Source organism: Wyeomyia smithii, chromosome 3 (genome assembly GCF_029784165.1).
Source record: "Wyeomyia smithii strain HCP4-BCI-WySm-NY-G18 chromosome 3, ASM2978416v1, whole genome shotgun sequence".
In the NCBI taxonomy this organism is placed as follows: domain Eukaryota; kingdom Metazoa; phylum Arthropoda; class Insecta; order Diptera; family Culicidae; genus Wyeomyia; species Wyeomyia smithii.
The window spans coordinates 162,354,818-162,369,040 of NC_073696.1; the positions used below are offsets into that span (position 1 = coordinate 162,354,818).

General features: G+C 33.5%; 1 protein-coding gene and 1 long non-coding RNA gene across 5 annotated transcripts; one reads left to right on the forward strand and one right to left on the reverse strand.

Annotated features, from left to right (window-relative positions):
• Positions 1-4,759: 4,759 nt before the first annotated feature.
• Positions 4,760-6,049, reverse strand: LOC129732004 (uncharacterized). Its single transcript, XR_008729138.1, has 3 exons — positions 5,628-6,049; positions 5,318-5,571; positions 4,760-5,262 (listed from the first exon to the last, which is right to left on the reverse strand). It is a non-coding gene; the product is annotated as an uncharacterized LOC129732004 (long non-coding RNA).
• A 469-nt stretch (positions 6,050-6,518) lies between these two features.
• LOC129732003 (DDB1- and CUL4-associated factor 6-like) lies at positions 6,519-9,484 on the forward strand. 4 transcript variants are annotated; one of them, XR_008729136.1, is made up of 4 exons: positions 6,519-7,540; positions 7,591-7,900; positions 7,999-8,188; positions 8,250-9,484. XR_008729136.1 is itself a non-coding variant. In XM_055692451.1 (3 exons), the coding sequence occupies exons 2-3, from the start codon at positions 8,144-8,146 to the stop codon at positions 8,514-8,516; spliced, it is 312 nt and encodes a 103-aa protein (XP_055548426.1). In that variant the 5' UTR covers positions 7,235-7,900; positions 7,983-8,143; the 3' UTR covers positions 8,517-9,482. The 4 variants fall into 4 exon arrangements, 2 of the variants coding, with proteins under 2 accessions (XP_055548426.1, XP_055548425.1); XR_008729137.1 differs by having other exon boundaries at positions 6,519-7,723; positions 7,781-7,900; positions 8,250-9,483; XM_055692451.1 differs by having other exon boundaries at positions 7,235-7,900; positions 7,983-8,188; positions 8,250-9,482.
• The last annotated feature ends 4,739 nt before the right edge of the window (positions 9,485-14,223 follow it).

Below are 14,223 nucleotides of genomic sequence, written 5' to 3' on the forward strand. Positions count from 1 at the left end.
TGGTGAACAATACGGATAACAATCATACTATAATAATAATTCCTAACATTGAAATAACTCTAATCATGCATTTGTACAATATCTATATAAGTCAAAATGTGACCATGTTACAATTTTCACATATAAAGATCGGCGGTTGTTGCACACTAAAATTGGTTTGCAACTCCCAGGTATATTTTTGAAGGTTCCTTGTGCAATTAGAGCTGATCCTGTTTAATCGCGGGCAGCGCTCGAGCAATCAATATGCTTCGCTATGCTAGTTAATTAAGGTGCTTGTTCGAAGGTGGTGCTCATTTACATTAGTAAATGATTACCACATTTGGACAAGCAGCACAAAATAAACTAGCATAGCCTTGCATTGTTGTCGTTTTTGTTGTTGTAGTGCCAAAACGCCGTTCAATGAAATCATCATGCGTCTCCGTTGGAAAGTCACTGCATGATGGAGTCGCACCTGATACCAATAAACAATTTTGTTGATTTATAGCCTAGTAGGCGGATTTTAGCTGAATTTTAGCTTAATATGTATATGGATGTAATTAGTGGCACTAAAAATTAGCTAAACTACTAAACTAAACTGAAAACGATTTTATGTAAAATTTCCTGAGGAATCCAAATAAATCAAACGGTAGGGTCTCCTGGGTCTGGAATCCTTTAAAACGGAGAAATTCGGTTGGGATAATGATTTACGCCGTTATTGTTGTTTAAAGTCCAGTTTGGAATTTTTCCTTGAAAGGCCCATTCATTACCATCAATTTGACGTCGAAAAAGTTAAAATCGATCAAACGGGTCAAAAGTTACAAATTTTTAAAAAAGTTTTTTTTGAGCTATTTTATTTCAGTAAGTGCCATACTAAGGACCAAATAAAAATCAGTTTTCAACTTCGTAGACTACACACATTTACTTTATATGTACTATATAAATGTGGTTTGGTAAATCATTTTAATGTTTATAAAGCATCTTTATCTCGATTTTTCATGAGGATGGTTCAGTTTTGAGGGTCAAATCAAATCAGCTTTGACGCACCCTTGAACCATGTCCGATTGGGCTGAAATTTTGTACAGGTCATTTCTTTAAATTCGATTATGGAATTATTCAAACATGTCATTCCCACCCCAATATATATATATATATATATATATATATATATATATATATATATATATATATATATATATATATATATATATATATATATATATATATATATATATATATATATATATATATATATATATATATATATATATGCATCAGGAGAATATTATTTTTCAATGCATGACAATTACAGAAGACGTCATTGATTTTAATTCGACAAATTAGATAGAACAAATGAAGCGTTGATAGTTATCTGAACATGAAGAAATGAGAAACAAAAAAGGTTGAAATTTTAAAAAATGAGAAAATTTATTAGACAGAACGGTTTATTTGATAGTCTTCGACATGTCGTCCCAAAAAAATATAAATCGAGAGAAAAAATAAAATGTTAGGGAAATAAGACAAACTATTTAATTAAATTAATTAAATTTAATTACCTAAAAAAATCCGTTTTTTTTTTATCTTTTCTATAACAAAAACTACACACTATTAGCTGAACAACGATAGTTGACTGAACTATAGAAATAAAAAATAAATTTTGTTTTCTCTACAGAACTAATTTTTTTTTTGAGATGGCAAAATTCTTATCTACAGCTTCATCGAAAACACTATACGGAAAACGAACCCGTTTTGACTCTAAAAATATTTTTATCATTAATTGATAGGTCCTCGGGTCAGTCAATTGGATTCATATGTTCATTCTGTTAACGAGAAATCTAACTTTAGGGGTATTTCCTCAGTCGACTTCCTAATGACTATTGTAATATTTGAAGATTATTATAGTCATTAAGAAGTCGGGTTAGGAAAAAAGTCAAAACGGTTTTTTTAATCGTCATAGTGTGTAAAAAATTAAAAGAGTTTTTTTTCTGACAAATTTTTATATTTACATTTTTTATTTCTCCAAGTTAAGTTGATTGGTGAACTTACAGTGTGCAGTTCTCGTAGAAAAAATTCAGACTCCTTAAAAGCGATTTTTTTAGATAGAGTATCGAACGTCTTCTGTAGTGGTTTTCTTCGATAGGTTTTTGCATGAGACTACTGCTGCCAAAAACCTGCCGAAGAAAACCACTAGCGATACCCTATTTAATTTATAATTATATTTTTGGCTCTGAAAAAAATATGTTGTTATACGGTGGATATTTTTTCGAGAAGGACAAATTTATTGTCTAAAACTTTGCTCAAGACCTTATACCAATCAAATAATTCGTTCTGGCTTAAATATTCTTTTCACTTTTAATATTTTTAACTTTTCCTTGATTTACTCCATGCTGTAGTTTTCCTCAAAAAATAAAATTTTGGACCTTTCTTCATTTGTCCTTCGGGTCCTGACAGTTAATTTAACTTATTTTCTGCTAAAAAAGTTTTTTTTGGATGTATATTTTTTAGAAAGCTAAAATTAGCATTCACAACTTTGCCGTCAACCGATCAAACGAACCGTTTTGTCTCTAAAAATAAATCCTTAAAAATAAAAACAAACATCTATGCAAAATTTCAACCAAGTCAACAATGACAATGGAAAAAATTAAAACTGGGACATTTTTGTGCAATTGTTTTTTTATGGTTTTGGTTTGGTATCAGTGAAAAAATGAAGAAAGTGCCAATTTATAATTTAGTGTTTATTTCCCAATTTTCTAAATTTAGACTCAAGAATACTTGAAAACGTGTGTATTCAGGAAATTAACTAAGAATTTTTAGTTTCAAAATAACTGTTAAAATCATATAAGGGAACGTTCATAAATGACGTAGCATTCAAGGGGGAGGGGGGGGATTGGTAGTTTTGTGAGAAAATGTGACGAGGGGAAGGGTGGGGGGTTAAGCCAAGCTACGTAGCGAATACGAAACCAAGAAAAAAAAAAGATTTTTTTAATTGTTCTTTTTTATCACTTTGTCTGTTTGTTATTTATGTGTGTTTGATGATAAAATTTGCAAATATCTGGGGGTGGGGTGTTTTGTTATAAAGCTACGTGATTATCTAAAGGAAGGGTCTTGATTTTGTGACGAAATGCTACGATGGGGGGAGGGGGAGGGTAAAAAAAAACCTAGAAAAGCTGCGTCATTTATGGATGTTCCCTAACACCATGAATGAAATTATTCTCGAAATTGTTGAAATTGGAAAAAGAATCTAAAGCTTAACGTTTTTTATACACGGACTAATGGCTGACAATCCCACAAAACTAACCGTCACAGTCGACAAATAGATCTCAAAATTCTTCTCAAAAAAACTTCTTTCATTTCTCCATTCTGATTTTTTTGTCAAAAAATTTTGTTTTCATTATTAATGGATCAGTTGCTTGATTTATTGGATAGTACTTTAAAAACTTAATTACTAATAACTGAGATAAGATAAGAAAGGTCTCGTGCAAATGTATTCAAAAACACAAATGAAAAAAAATGAAGCTGAAAGAAACAAATTTAAACTTTTAATTTTGACATATTTCAGTATTTTTGTACCATTTTTCAATATTCTACAAGCATTATGACGCGTTCGTTCTACCGAACAGTTATTTGATACGTGATCTCGATTTGTGACACGTGATCTCTGGATGCCAATCAAACTTCAAATTCCTTTAGCAGTAGGAATCGAAAGTTTCGTCGTCTCGAAAGAAATCCCCATGCAAAGTTTTAACTCAATCGGACTTCGGGAAGTCGTCCTTTAAAGCGGTGAAAATTTCACCTTACCACTCTCATGCAGAGTCACAAACCAACACTATTCATTTGTAAAAAACGTAATGTTCATGTGTATCCTGAATATTTTAAAAATTTCAATGAAATCATATTTTTTTATTCACACATTGGCCTACTGTGCGGTAGAACGAACAGTAAAAAACTCGGTTGTGGAAAATTGGGAAGAAGTTTTTTCACTTTTTTTTTCTTGATTACAACAATACAACAATACTACAGTCATACCTCGATATAAGGCAACCTCGATATAACGTAACTCGATATAACGTAACTTTTTAAATTGAAATTGAAAATAAATGATACAGCAACTGTTTTGGGCTATAAATTGCTTCGAAAAAAATGTTTGTAGTATGTTTTGGAACCAATGCGAAAATTGTCCAAAATGGGCATAAGGAAGGTTTAAAAATACTAATAGGTGATGGAAAATATGTTTTCACGCATTCTTCAGTAACAATTCAGTCTTGCATCAATTAAAAAAAAATTGTTTGCTTGTTGAAATTTTCTCTAAATGGGCATAAGAAAGGTTTGAAAATACTGATAGGTGATGTAAAATAGGTTTTCGCGCATCTGTGAGTAACAACCAACAGTCTTGCATCAATTAAAAAAACTTTTTTTTGCTTGTTGAAAATTTTCCTGAATGGGCATGAGAATGGTTTGAAAATACTGATAGGTGATGGTAAATAGGTTTCCAGTATCTTTGTGACCTCTTGTATCAATTGAAAAAAATATTTTTATTTTGCTTCTGAAAATATTTCTAAATGGGCGTGAGAAAGGTTTAAAAATACTGATAGGTTATGGAAAATAGGTTTTCGCGCATCTTTGAGTAACCATTAACAATCTTGCATAAATTGAAAAAAAAAATGTTTTGCTTCGATATAACGTCACGAAATAAAAATAAAGTTGCCTTATATCGAGGTATGACTGTAGTACATAACGGATTAATTTTAAGTTTCTCAAAAATAAAATTTAAAAGAAAAACAACTTTTATCTTCGTAAATAGAAAGAGTATTTATTAAGAATTTTGTTAGTCAAAAATGACACATGAGCTTTTTTTAAGTTATTCAAACGTGAGTAAAGTTTAATTTAAACCAAGAATGGTCGATATTCGACGTTAGCTCATTTGGCATAGTTTTCATCTTATATACTAAGCGCTGTTATATTATGCTCTATGAAAAATATGCTCTATAACAAGCAGAATAATGGTTGATAGCCATAGTGGCCGGTAGTTGCTACTTCGGAGGCCTCAACGATAATTGTTCATCCAGTTGCTTTAGTGGCGCCGACCACTACCAAAGCCGCCACCACCACTGTTATCGATAAAATTGTTCCAGGATTTTCAATTTGATTGGTAACCAAGTCGTAAAAGTCGTTATTTTAAAAAATTGTCTTCGACAATGCCGTTCATGGGTGGTGGTCCTTTTATGAATATGAACAAACTGTGATTGGCATGGTGGGTGGCACGTTAGATGGCATACTGTTTTTCACCTGCAAAAACAACACATGAAACAGCCAGAAGATATGTATTATGACAATCAAATACCGTCTGTAATTATTTTGTATCCTTATCAAAATCAAAGCCCTGTCTGTCTGAAATGCGCCACCAGTCAACACCCAACAAACGAATGGCAGGTTTCGTCAGCAAACCAAACAAGCCGGAATATCCTCACAATTTTTTGAGAATTGTAACAATTAGCGGTACATTCCGCTGTAATCAGCTCCTACGGCACTGGTCCCCATAAAACGTTGATATTGGTGTGATCGACGAACTTGGAGGTATTTCAACCGGTGCTGGATCTAAAATGCAAATGTTTTAGTTAAAAGAAAGTAGTTTTTTTTTCTATCAAGTTAACCTTTTTGTAATAATTTCGGTGTCGCCAACGGTCCTGCATCCTGATCACTGAAATAGGTCTTTTTGCTCATTAGACCTGCCTTGTAAATTTTAATAAGCCATCGTCAATCAGTGATGCAACAACTTTGCTTGTTCGTTGAGTTAAACGTATAAACATTCGCCGTTTTCGTGGGGGAATAATCTAATATGACGTTTCAACTAAGTTTACTGGCTTAAAGGATATTGCTGATAGCACTAACAAAACGATTCAAATATCCGGCAACGATTTCAGCAAATTTTTTCATCATTCAACCCTACACTAGAAAAGAAACTTTGTCCAATTTATCCGATTTTCTTCACACGAAATTACCAAAACAACCCGCGGCGATGGCGATTCACAACTTTCGATTGCCTTTTCATTTTAGCAAATCGGGTAGTAGGGATGGGAAACCTATCGATAATTATCGATAGTATCGATAGTTGCCGGCTATCGATAGAATCGTTAAGCTTTCCGCGTTATCGATAGTTATTGATATTTGCCTCGCATTGGCATTTATACTCCACAATGATGCCAGAACTAAAAAATATATTGGCCTAGACTTTGGCCTTTAAAGAGAATTCGATGATTGTTTGCTTTCACATGAAATCCTCTTTAAAATTGTTAGAAAATTGAGGGATAATCATTTTCGCTCACTCTACCTTATACGGACAACGACTAGGTTTCGCCGAAGTGCGAATTATGAGTGCGAATAAACTTTTAAATATTGTTCTTGTCCACAACGGGAGCAACATTTTGTTGTTTTTCTTCATCTAGTTCTAGCTGTCAAACTATCGATAATTATCGATAGTTATCGATGGTATCAGGGAATTTATCGATAATTATCGATAGCCATTTTAGTCGATATTTCCCATCCCTATCGGGTAGCACAAAAGTTTTTTATTTAACAGTTCACTAAAAAACAAATCTTTTTCGGCTTATTCGATTAAAAAAAAATAAAAAACAATCACCCTTATTCTTGTTTACGGCCGTATCGCTTTCGTACGAAAGCAGCAGCGGCGTACGAATGCGATACGAACACATACGAATCCGATTCGTTCTAACCAATTCGAGCTTTCGAACATCGTTGCTTTCGTACGAACGTGTCATTCTTGTTTACGTACGTATGCGTATCCGTATTCTTTTTGCTCTCGTTCGTAAACGTCAGTCAAAAGTTGCGAATCGCTTTACGAATCGCCGGCGCCGGTAGTTTTTTCTCGTTTTTCTGCTGTTTTATGTAAATTGTTTTTTTTTTAATCGAATAAGCCGAAGAAGATTTGTTTTTTAGTGAACTGTTAAATAAAAAACTTTTGTGCTACTCGATTTGCTAAAATGAAAAGGCAATCGAAAGTTGTGAATCGCCATCGCCGCGGGTTGTTTTGGTTATTTCGTGTGAAGAAAATCGGATAAATTGGACAAAGTTTCTTTTCTAGTGAAGGGTTGAATGATGAAAAAATTTGCTGAAATCGTTGCCGGATATTTGAATCGTTTTGTTAGTGCTATCAGCAATATCCTTTAAGCCAGTAAACTTAGTTGAAACGTCATACTCACCTTCATTCTTGTTTACGTTCGTATCCAACATTCGTACGAAAGTATGGTTTCGAATGAGTTCGAAAATGCCATTCTTGTTTACGTACAAAGGCCATACGAATCCATTCGTATCGCATACGAATGCGATACGTATACGAAAAAGGTGGATGTCTATGCAAAAAAGGTTGATGTCTAGACTTAAGGGTTAGAAAAAGTTTAAACGTCAGGAGAGAAATGTCAAGTGTGTCAAGCCGATTGAGCGAGGCTTCTGACGGCAAACAGTTTTTCACTGAATGAAAATTAAATATATTTTTTATTATAATTTGCATCATAAAAATACTTTGTTCTTGAAAATATCGTCGGTAAACGTAAGCATAAAACACAAGAAAATTCCGGCTACTCAAAATTACCTTTCCAGAAATGAAATTTGCAAGCGAAATATGAAAATGGAACCAAATTTGGTGCAAAAACATAAGATCGTCATGGGCCTGCGTGAAGCAATAAAACTTAAACTATTTACATTTTTTGTGCAGTTTGGGTTGTGTTTTGAAGTAAGTTGATTCTGTTTAATTCTAGTAAATATTTGTAATAATTAGACGTGTGGTCAGGTGAGAGCCGATAGACTCAAACTGTGATTCGGCAGGAGTGATAGTTTTTTCTCATATAGGAGACTGATAAGCATGGTTGATAAAAAAATCATCCTGGTCTACAAGCGGCCTGAAGAGCAGGTAAGTTTGCTAATGGAAATGATTACTTCCACTAGCCAAAATCAAACTGATACCGATTTTCTTGTGTGCAGCTGTTTTTAAGTTTTTTTTTGTTACAGAACCTACAGTCGACGACGTTCTTCATCTACATTCAGGTCCCGATCGCAATCTCGACGTCGCACAACGTGTGACTTAAGACCCAACAGCGGTGATGGGCTCTGGCTACATCTGGAATTGATTACGACAATTAAAGTTTGGTCCTCAATGGATAAAGATATGACTCGTTTCGATCGGGAGGCAGCCACCAATGTAAATAATTTCATACAAAAAAAATCAAAAGGTGTTTTTTGCCTAGTAATATTTTTTTTAGCTCATAGAACGCAACGCAGTGATGCTGGAAGAAGCCAAGGACACCATTACGGCGCCGGCCTCGTTTATGATACGAATGCTGGCGTGTATTCATTCGCTACGGAATCGCCGCAGTGCGACCCAAGCCGCTGCGGCAGGCAATGATAGTGAAAGTGATAATGCCCCACGGGAGGGCAACAATAACAATGACGATATGACGGCGGCGACCTATCCCAGAACCGACTCGTCGTCCGACGGTAGATCGCCGAAACACTATCTTCAGTTTTAGGTTAAGAACGGGAAATGTGTTATTACACACGCTTGAGGAGCCTCTAATTTTTAAAACTGCCTCGCCCTCGCAACTCCTTAGGGGAAAGTGAAATCTAAACTGATTCGCTTATATAATGGTTTGTGTATTAACATTTCAGGCGACAGCGTAGGCAAGAATGATGTGATTTTGTTGTATAAATATTTTTATAAATAAAAACCAATAATAGCCAAATGTAACTAGTGTTAAGTTTTAGCAATTTCATGTCTTGCGTAAATTTGGGTTCCATTAAGCTTTCTTTAGATTTTATTTCATATTGTATGAGAATTGTTGGACTTCAAATGGTGAGTTGACAACCTCGAAGGAGCGGAAGCTGTGGGCCTCATAAGTTTTTGTTGTCAATACGACAACAGCTAAGTGCGAGGACGCTACGCGATCACTTGAGCGTTAACCATATTTCAGCGACAGAAGAAATGCTTCGACAACCCGAGCGGCTGTTCAATAAGATAGTGCGACTCAAAACAGCATCTGTTCCCCTTGTTAAGGGTGGCTGATCCAGTGTGAAACACGGGATTGGTGAAAGCTTTACGTGCAGTAGTCGTAAAAATCTTTTGTACAGGAAGCAACAAATGTAAATACAGACCGGAACCGGAACGAAAATGGACTAACGATTGGAAACTCGGATCTGTTGGGCAAATCAGACATTGTACAACAAGTAAAACCGCGATTTATCGTGAGCAATGTGTTAGTTAGACTTAGTTTAATTGCACATGTAATAAAAAATGACAAAATATAGAAGGGATTGTATCAGCAGGCATCAGACAATTTTTGGGATAGACGGTGTTGGTTTGCTCTCAAGGTAGACCGGAATAGGGCCCTATTACAGAAGTTTAATCGATTCGACTCGCCCATGTATTTCAAATGAGGCATGTTGCTCTTCGAAGCTTCTGTAATACAGCCCAATGTGAGAATTTTCGTCATGTACTTTGTGAGTAGAAGATGATGGAAAATAAAATACATAGTTGTTAAACCCTTTTACTCGAAGCATTTCGCTCTTTGAAGTTAAGTCCTGTTCGTCAACTCTATTGGATTTTATATATGTACATATATGCCCTTTTTTCAAGTATTCAGGCTTTGAATAGATGGAACTTTGCCAGTTTTTTTATTAGGCAGGTGTCTAAACTTTTTCGCCGTCTCAGGGAACTCATTCAAGCGCGATTCAGTTTACTCTTGGAAAGGGTGATTTAACAGAGATTTCACTCTCTATTATCTTTGCGCTCGATATGACTATTTCAATACAACGGCTTCAAAGTTCAATGACCACATGATGTAATAGTGAAGTTTTTGGGTGTGTCTCGTGATGGCTCTCTAGTTAGTGACTTCGTTCGCGTTTATTCTTCACTTCACCAGTTTTCCAAGCCCATAACCTATCATATCACAAAATCAACCCGTTATAATTTTTGTTTCCCGTACAATTGCCAATAATTTGCTTTTGGCGTAATATTTGGCTTACGTTCTACAAAATCAATGCGTGAGATGGTGCACAAATTTAAACGGGAATTTTTTTGTGATACAAATTATTAACGATTGGGTATTAGGTAACCGAAATTAATTTGATATTTAGATTTTCTTGTATACCGATACAGCGGCTATGATACGGTGTCATTTTATTGCCTCCCTGGGGGCAGATGCTCAGAGAATAAGCAGTAACCAAATCGTGCGCGTATTTGTAAAGCAAAGATCGCACCACCAACCGTGCTGATCCAGATAAGTTTCTTTTTGAGTGCGGGGGGCAGGGGGCAGTTCACTCCGGATGTCTCCCTTAGGAAAATGACCCCATTGAGAATAATTTCTTGCGTGTCAGGAGGATAACATCCGTAAGAATAATGAAATCACCATGCTTCTCTATCGAAGAGTCACTGCAACAAATAATGGAGATACATCGGACATATTTAGTGGCATTGAAAATTTTAAAAATTCCAGAATAAAATTTTCCCATCAAGTTACATAAAAAAACTTATTGATTTGTTACATGTTACATGTATTATCATTGAACACGTCACACTTCATCTTATCGCACATTGAGAGCAAATCACAATAGAAATATTAGTCCAAATTTTATTTTTCATGTAAAGTTTCCTGAAGAAACTAAAAAAATCAAGCGATATATATATACATACATATATATATATATATATATATATATATATATATATATATATATATATATATATATATATATATATATATATATATATATATTTTTTTTTTTTATATATATATATATAAGTTAAAGTATGATGGACTTCGGGAGGTTTTCGATCGATCGACGGACTCCGACCCGGGCGATATACTGAGCTTGTGGAAGAATGTATCGAACGATGGTTTGGTTCGATCGCGTTGATGTTCCGATGAATCGATGGTCTTGCTCTTGCTGATGGTGCAGCGGTTAAGTTGGTGCACCATAAGTGATGATGTGGTGTTCTACTTGGTGGATTTGTCGATTGGTTGGCCGGGTGGCACTTGGTCTAACTTCTGATCAGCTGGCTTAAGCAAAACTGGAATCCGTTGTTCGATGACGATGACTAGATGGATCTTTTAAGGAGTGTGCGGGGATGTGGGTGATAACTTATATAACTTATATAGCTGCAACTCAAATATGCAGTATGTGCTTTTCCCACACCGGCGGCAACAACAACTACAACAACAACATCATCAGCAGACGCATCGCATTCCGGAGCACCATAAGTACCTGGAAACACGCGCTTGGACAGATAGATTAGATCAGCAGTTCGTTCAGGAGCTAGGGTTCAGTGTAGGTGAATTGCCTTAAATAAATCAGTCTTAGAGTGGAGTCGAGGTTGAATAGTCCGTTTTTCATTCTTAGTTTTTCAAAAACCTAAATTTCAATGTTTAATACTTAACTTATCTACTATATAAAAATGGAATTCCGTAACGTTTGATCTTATTGATATTATTCACTCAGTCTCTGAGGTGTACAGTAATCATCATCATTTTGAATCGTTCTGAATCAAAAATAATTAGCGGTGACATGTATGTTTTTTAACATGAAAATGTTCGCTGATGTTCAGGAAAGACATTCGAGAAAAAATAATAGGTATCTAATTACTAAAACTTGAGATATTATTCATAAAACTACGTAAAACATGCAAAATTATGACTTTCTGTGTTAAATTTGCCTCTAAATCAAAATTCTAAGCGATGATATATGATTCTTTTTTCACTAAAATGTTTGTTAATGTTCAGGAAAGACATTTGAGGAAAAATAATTAGTATCTGATCACTAAAACTTGAGATATTATTCACAAAACTACGTAAAACATGCAAAATTATGACTTTTTATACTTAATTCGTCTCCAAATCAAAATTCAAAGCGATGACATGTGATTCTTTTTTCATTAAAATGTTCGTTGATGTTTAAGAAAGACATTTGAGAAAAAATAATAGGCACCTAATTACTAAAACTTGAGATATTATTCACGAAGCTGCGTAAAACATGCAAAATTATGACTTTCTGTGTTAAATTTGCCTCTAAATCAAAATTTAAAGCGATGACATATGATTTTTTTTTAATAAAATGTTGGTTAATGTTCAGGAAAGACATTTGAGAAAAAATAACAGGTTTCTGATTACTAAAACTCGAGATATTATTCACAAAACTATGTGAAACATGTAAAATCATGACTTTTATGCTGAATTTGCCTCTAAATTAAAACTCGAAGCAGTGATCTGTGATTTTTACTATAATAAAATGTTCGTTGTGTTTAGGAAAGATATTTGAGGGAAAAATAATAGGTTTCTGATTATTCGAAATTTAAATATTTTCCACAAAACCACATGGAAAATGCAAAAACATAATTTTTTAGGCACAATTTGTCTCTAAAATTCTGATTTAAAGCGACGACACGTGATTTTTTCAATAAAATGTTCGTTGATATTCAGGAATGACATTCGAGAAGAAATAATAGTTATCTGATAACTGAAAATAAAGATATTAGTCACAAAACTAAGTGAAACATGCAATATTATGAATATTTTGGCTCAATTTGTCTTTAAATCTTAATTCAAAGCTATGATGTATGATTTTTTCCATTAAAATGTTTGTTTATGTTCAGGAAAGACTTTTGAGTAAAAATAACAGATTTTTGATTACTGAAAATTGAGATATTATTCACAACACTACGTTAAACAAGCAAAATCATGAATATTTGAACTCAATTTGCCTCTAAATCGAAATTCAAGGCTATGATATGTAATTGTTCTTTATTGAAATATTTGTTAATGTTCGGGAAAGACATTTGAGGAAAAATAATAGGTATCTTATTGCTAAAAGTTGAGATATTACTTAAAAAACGACGTATGTTTGAAGATGATTTTCTGCATACAGAAAAACATATTAAAATATTCTTTTTTAAATTTATATATATAATACATATAATACATGCAAATTTTTGACTTTTTGAGTATGAGCTCAATTCGCCTGTAAATTAAATTTTTGTTTTAATAAAATGTTCGTTGTTTCTTCAACATCGTGCGAGCCGAGCAGAAAAAAATTACATTTCTGATGTTTTCTCATTTTCGTGAATAGTAACACATTACGGGATTCGAAATACTTTTTTACTTTTACCAAAACTAGATCTTGGGACATTTGGCTGGAGGAAAGGCCGTATTTCATTGGTTTAATTTTTTTTAATGTCTACGTAGTTATGTGAATTAAAACGTAAAATTTTTCTCAGACGTGTTCCTTGGACATTAGCAAACATTTTCGTTATATAAAATTCACATGTTATCTCTTTAGATATGATTATAGAGGAGAACTAAGCATGAATGGTCACGCTAAATTATTCTTACTTTGATTTCTTACTTCTAAAAGTTACATAAAAAGAGGTTTTACTGTGAACGATTGACGAATATCCGGTTATCACCCGAGTGTGGTATATTCGGAACTGGGATGACCCCACATAACATTTTCCAAAATAACGACTTCTGGTTTCAGGAAAATAATCTGAAGTGGTATTTGGCCAGCCATTTCAATACTTCCGAAACTTCCGAACTCCATACGTCATTTTGAAATCCGAAATAGCGATTTCCAGTTTCTGTAAATCATCCCCAAAATATCAAAATATGCAATCCAATATGGGTATTTCCGTTCTGTGCGTTCTCAGAATGTTAAAGTACTTAAAGTGATGATGGACGTATAAGATGTGAAATATTTTTGAAGTGAGTTGTGCTAATAATGCAATGAATTATAAAAAATGATTCCTAATTTTGAAACTTTCGATCCCGAGCATCGCCGGGAATATATATATATATATATATATATATATATATATATATATATATATATATATATATATATATATATATGTATATATATATATATATATATATATATATATATATATATATATATATATATATATATATATATATATATATATATATATATATATATATATATATATATATATATATATATATATATATATATATATATATATTACAAATTTACAAATGACTAAAAAATGCATAAAACGTCTAGATCTGGTGTAAACTCGAGAAAAAATTTTAACGGAAAATCGACCTTCTGGGACTTTTCTGTGCCGTTTTCTGTGCAACCGAAAGCTTAATATGGAATATTTTAGATCTGGCTTATGACAACTCGTTCCAAACCAAATGCAAATTACTATGATGTTCATTAGGTATC

What these genes read in the sequence shown, in the direction of transcription:
- LOC129732003 (XM_055692451.1), top strand. Translation starts at nt 8,144, where the DNA reads ATGGATAAAGATATGACTCGTTTCGATCGGGAGGCAGCCACCAAT. An exon ending in ATCGGGAGGCAGCCACCAAT is followed by an intron (nt 8,189 to 8,249) that starts GTAAATAATTTC and finishes TATTTTTTTTAG; the next exon opens with CTCATAGAACGCAACGCAGT.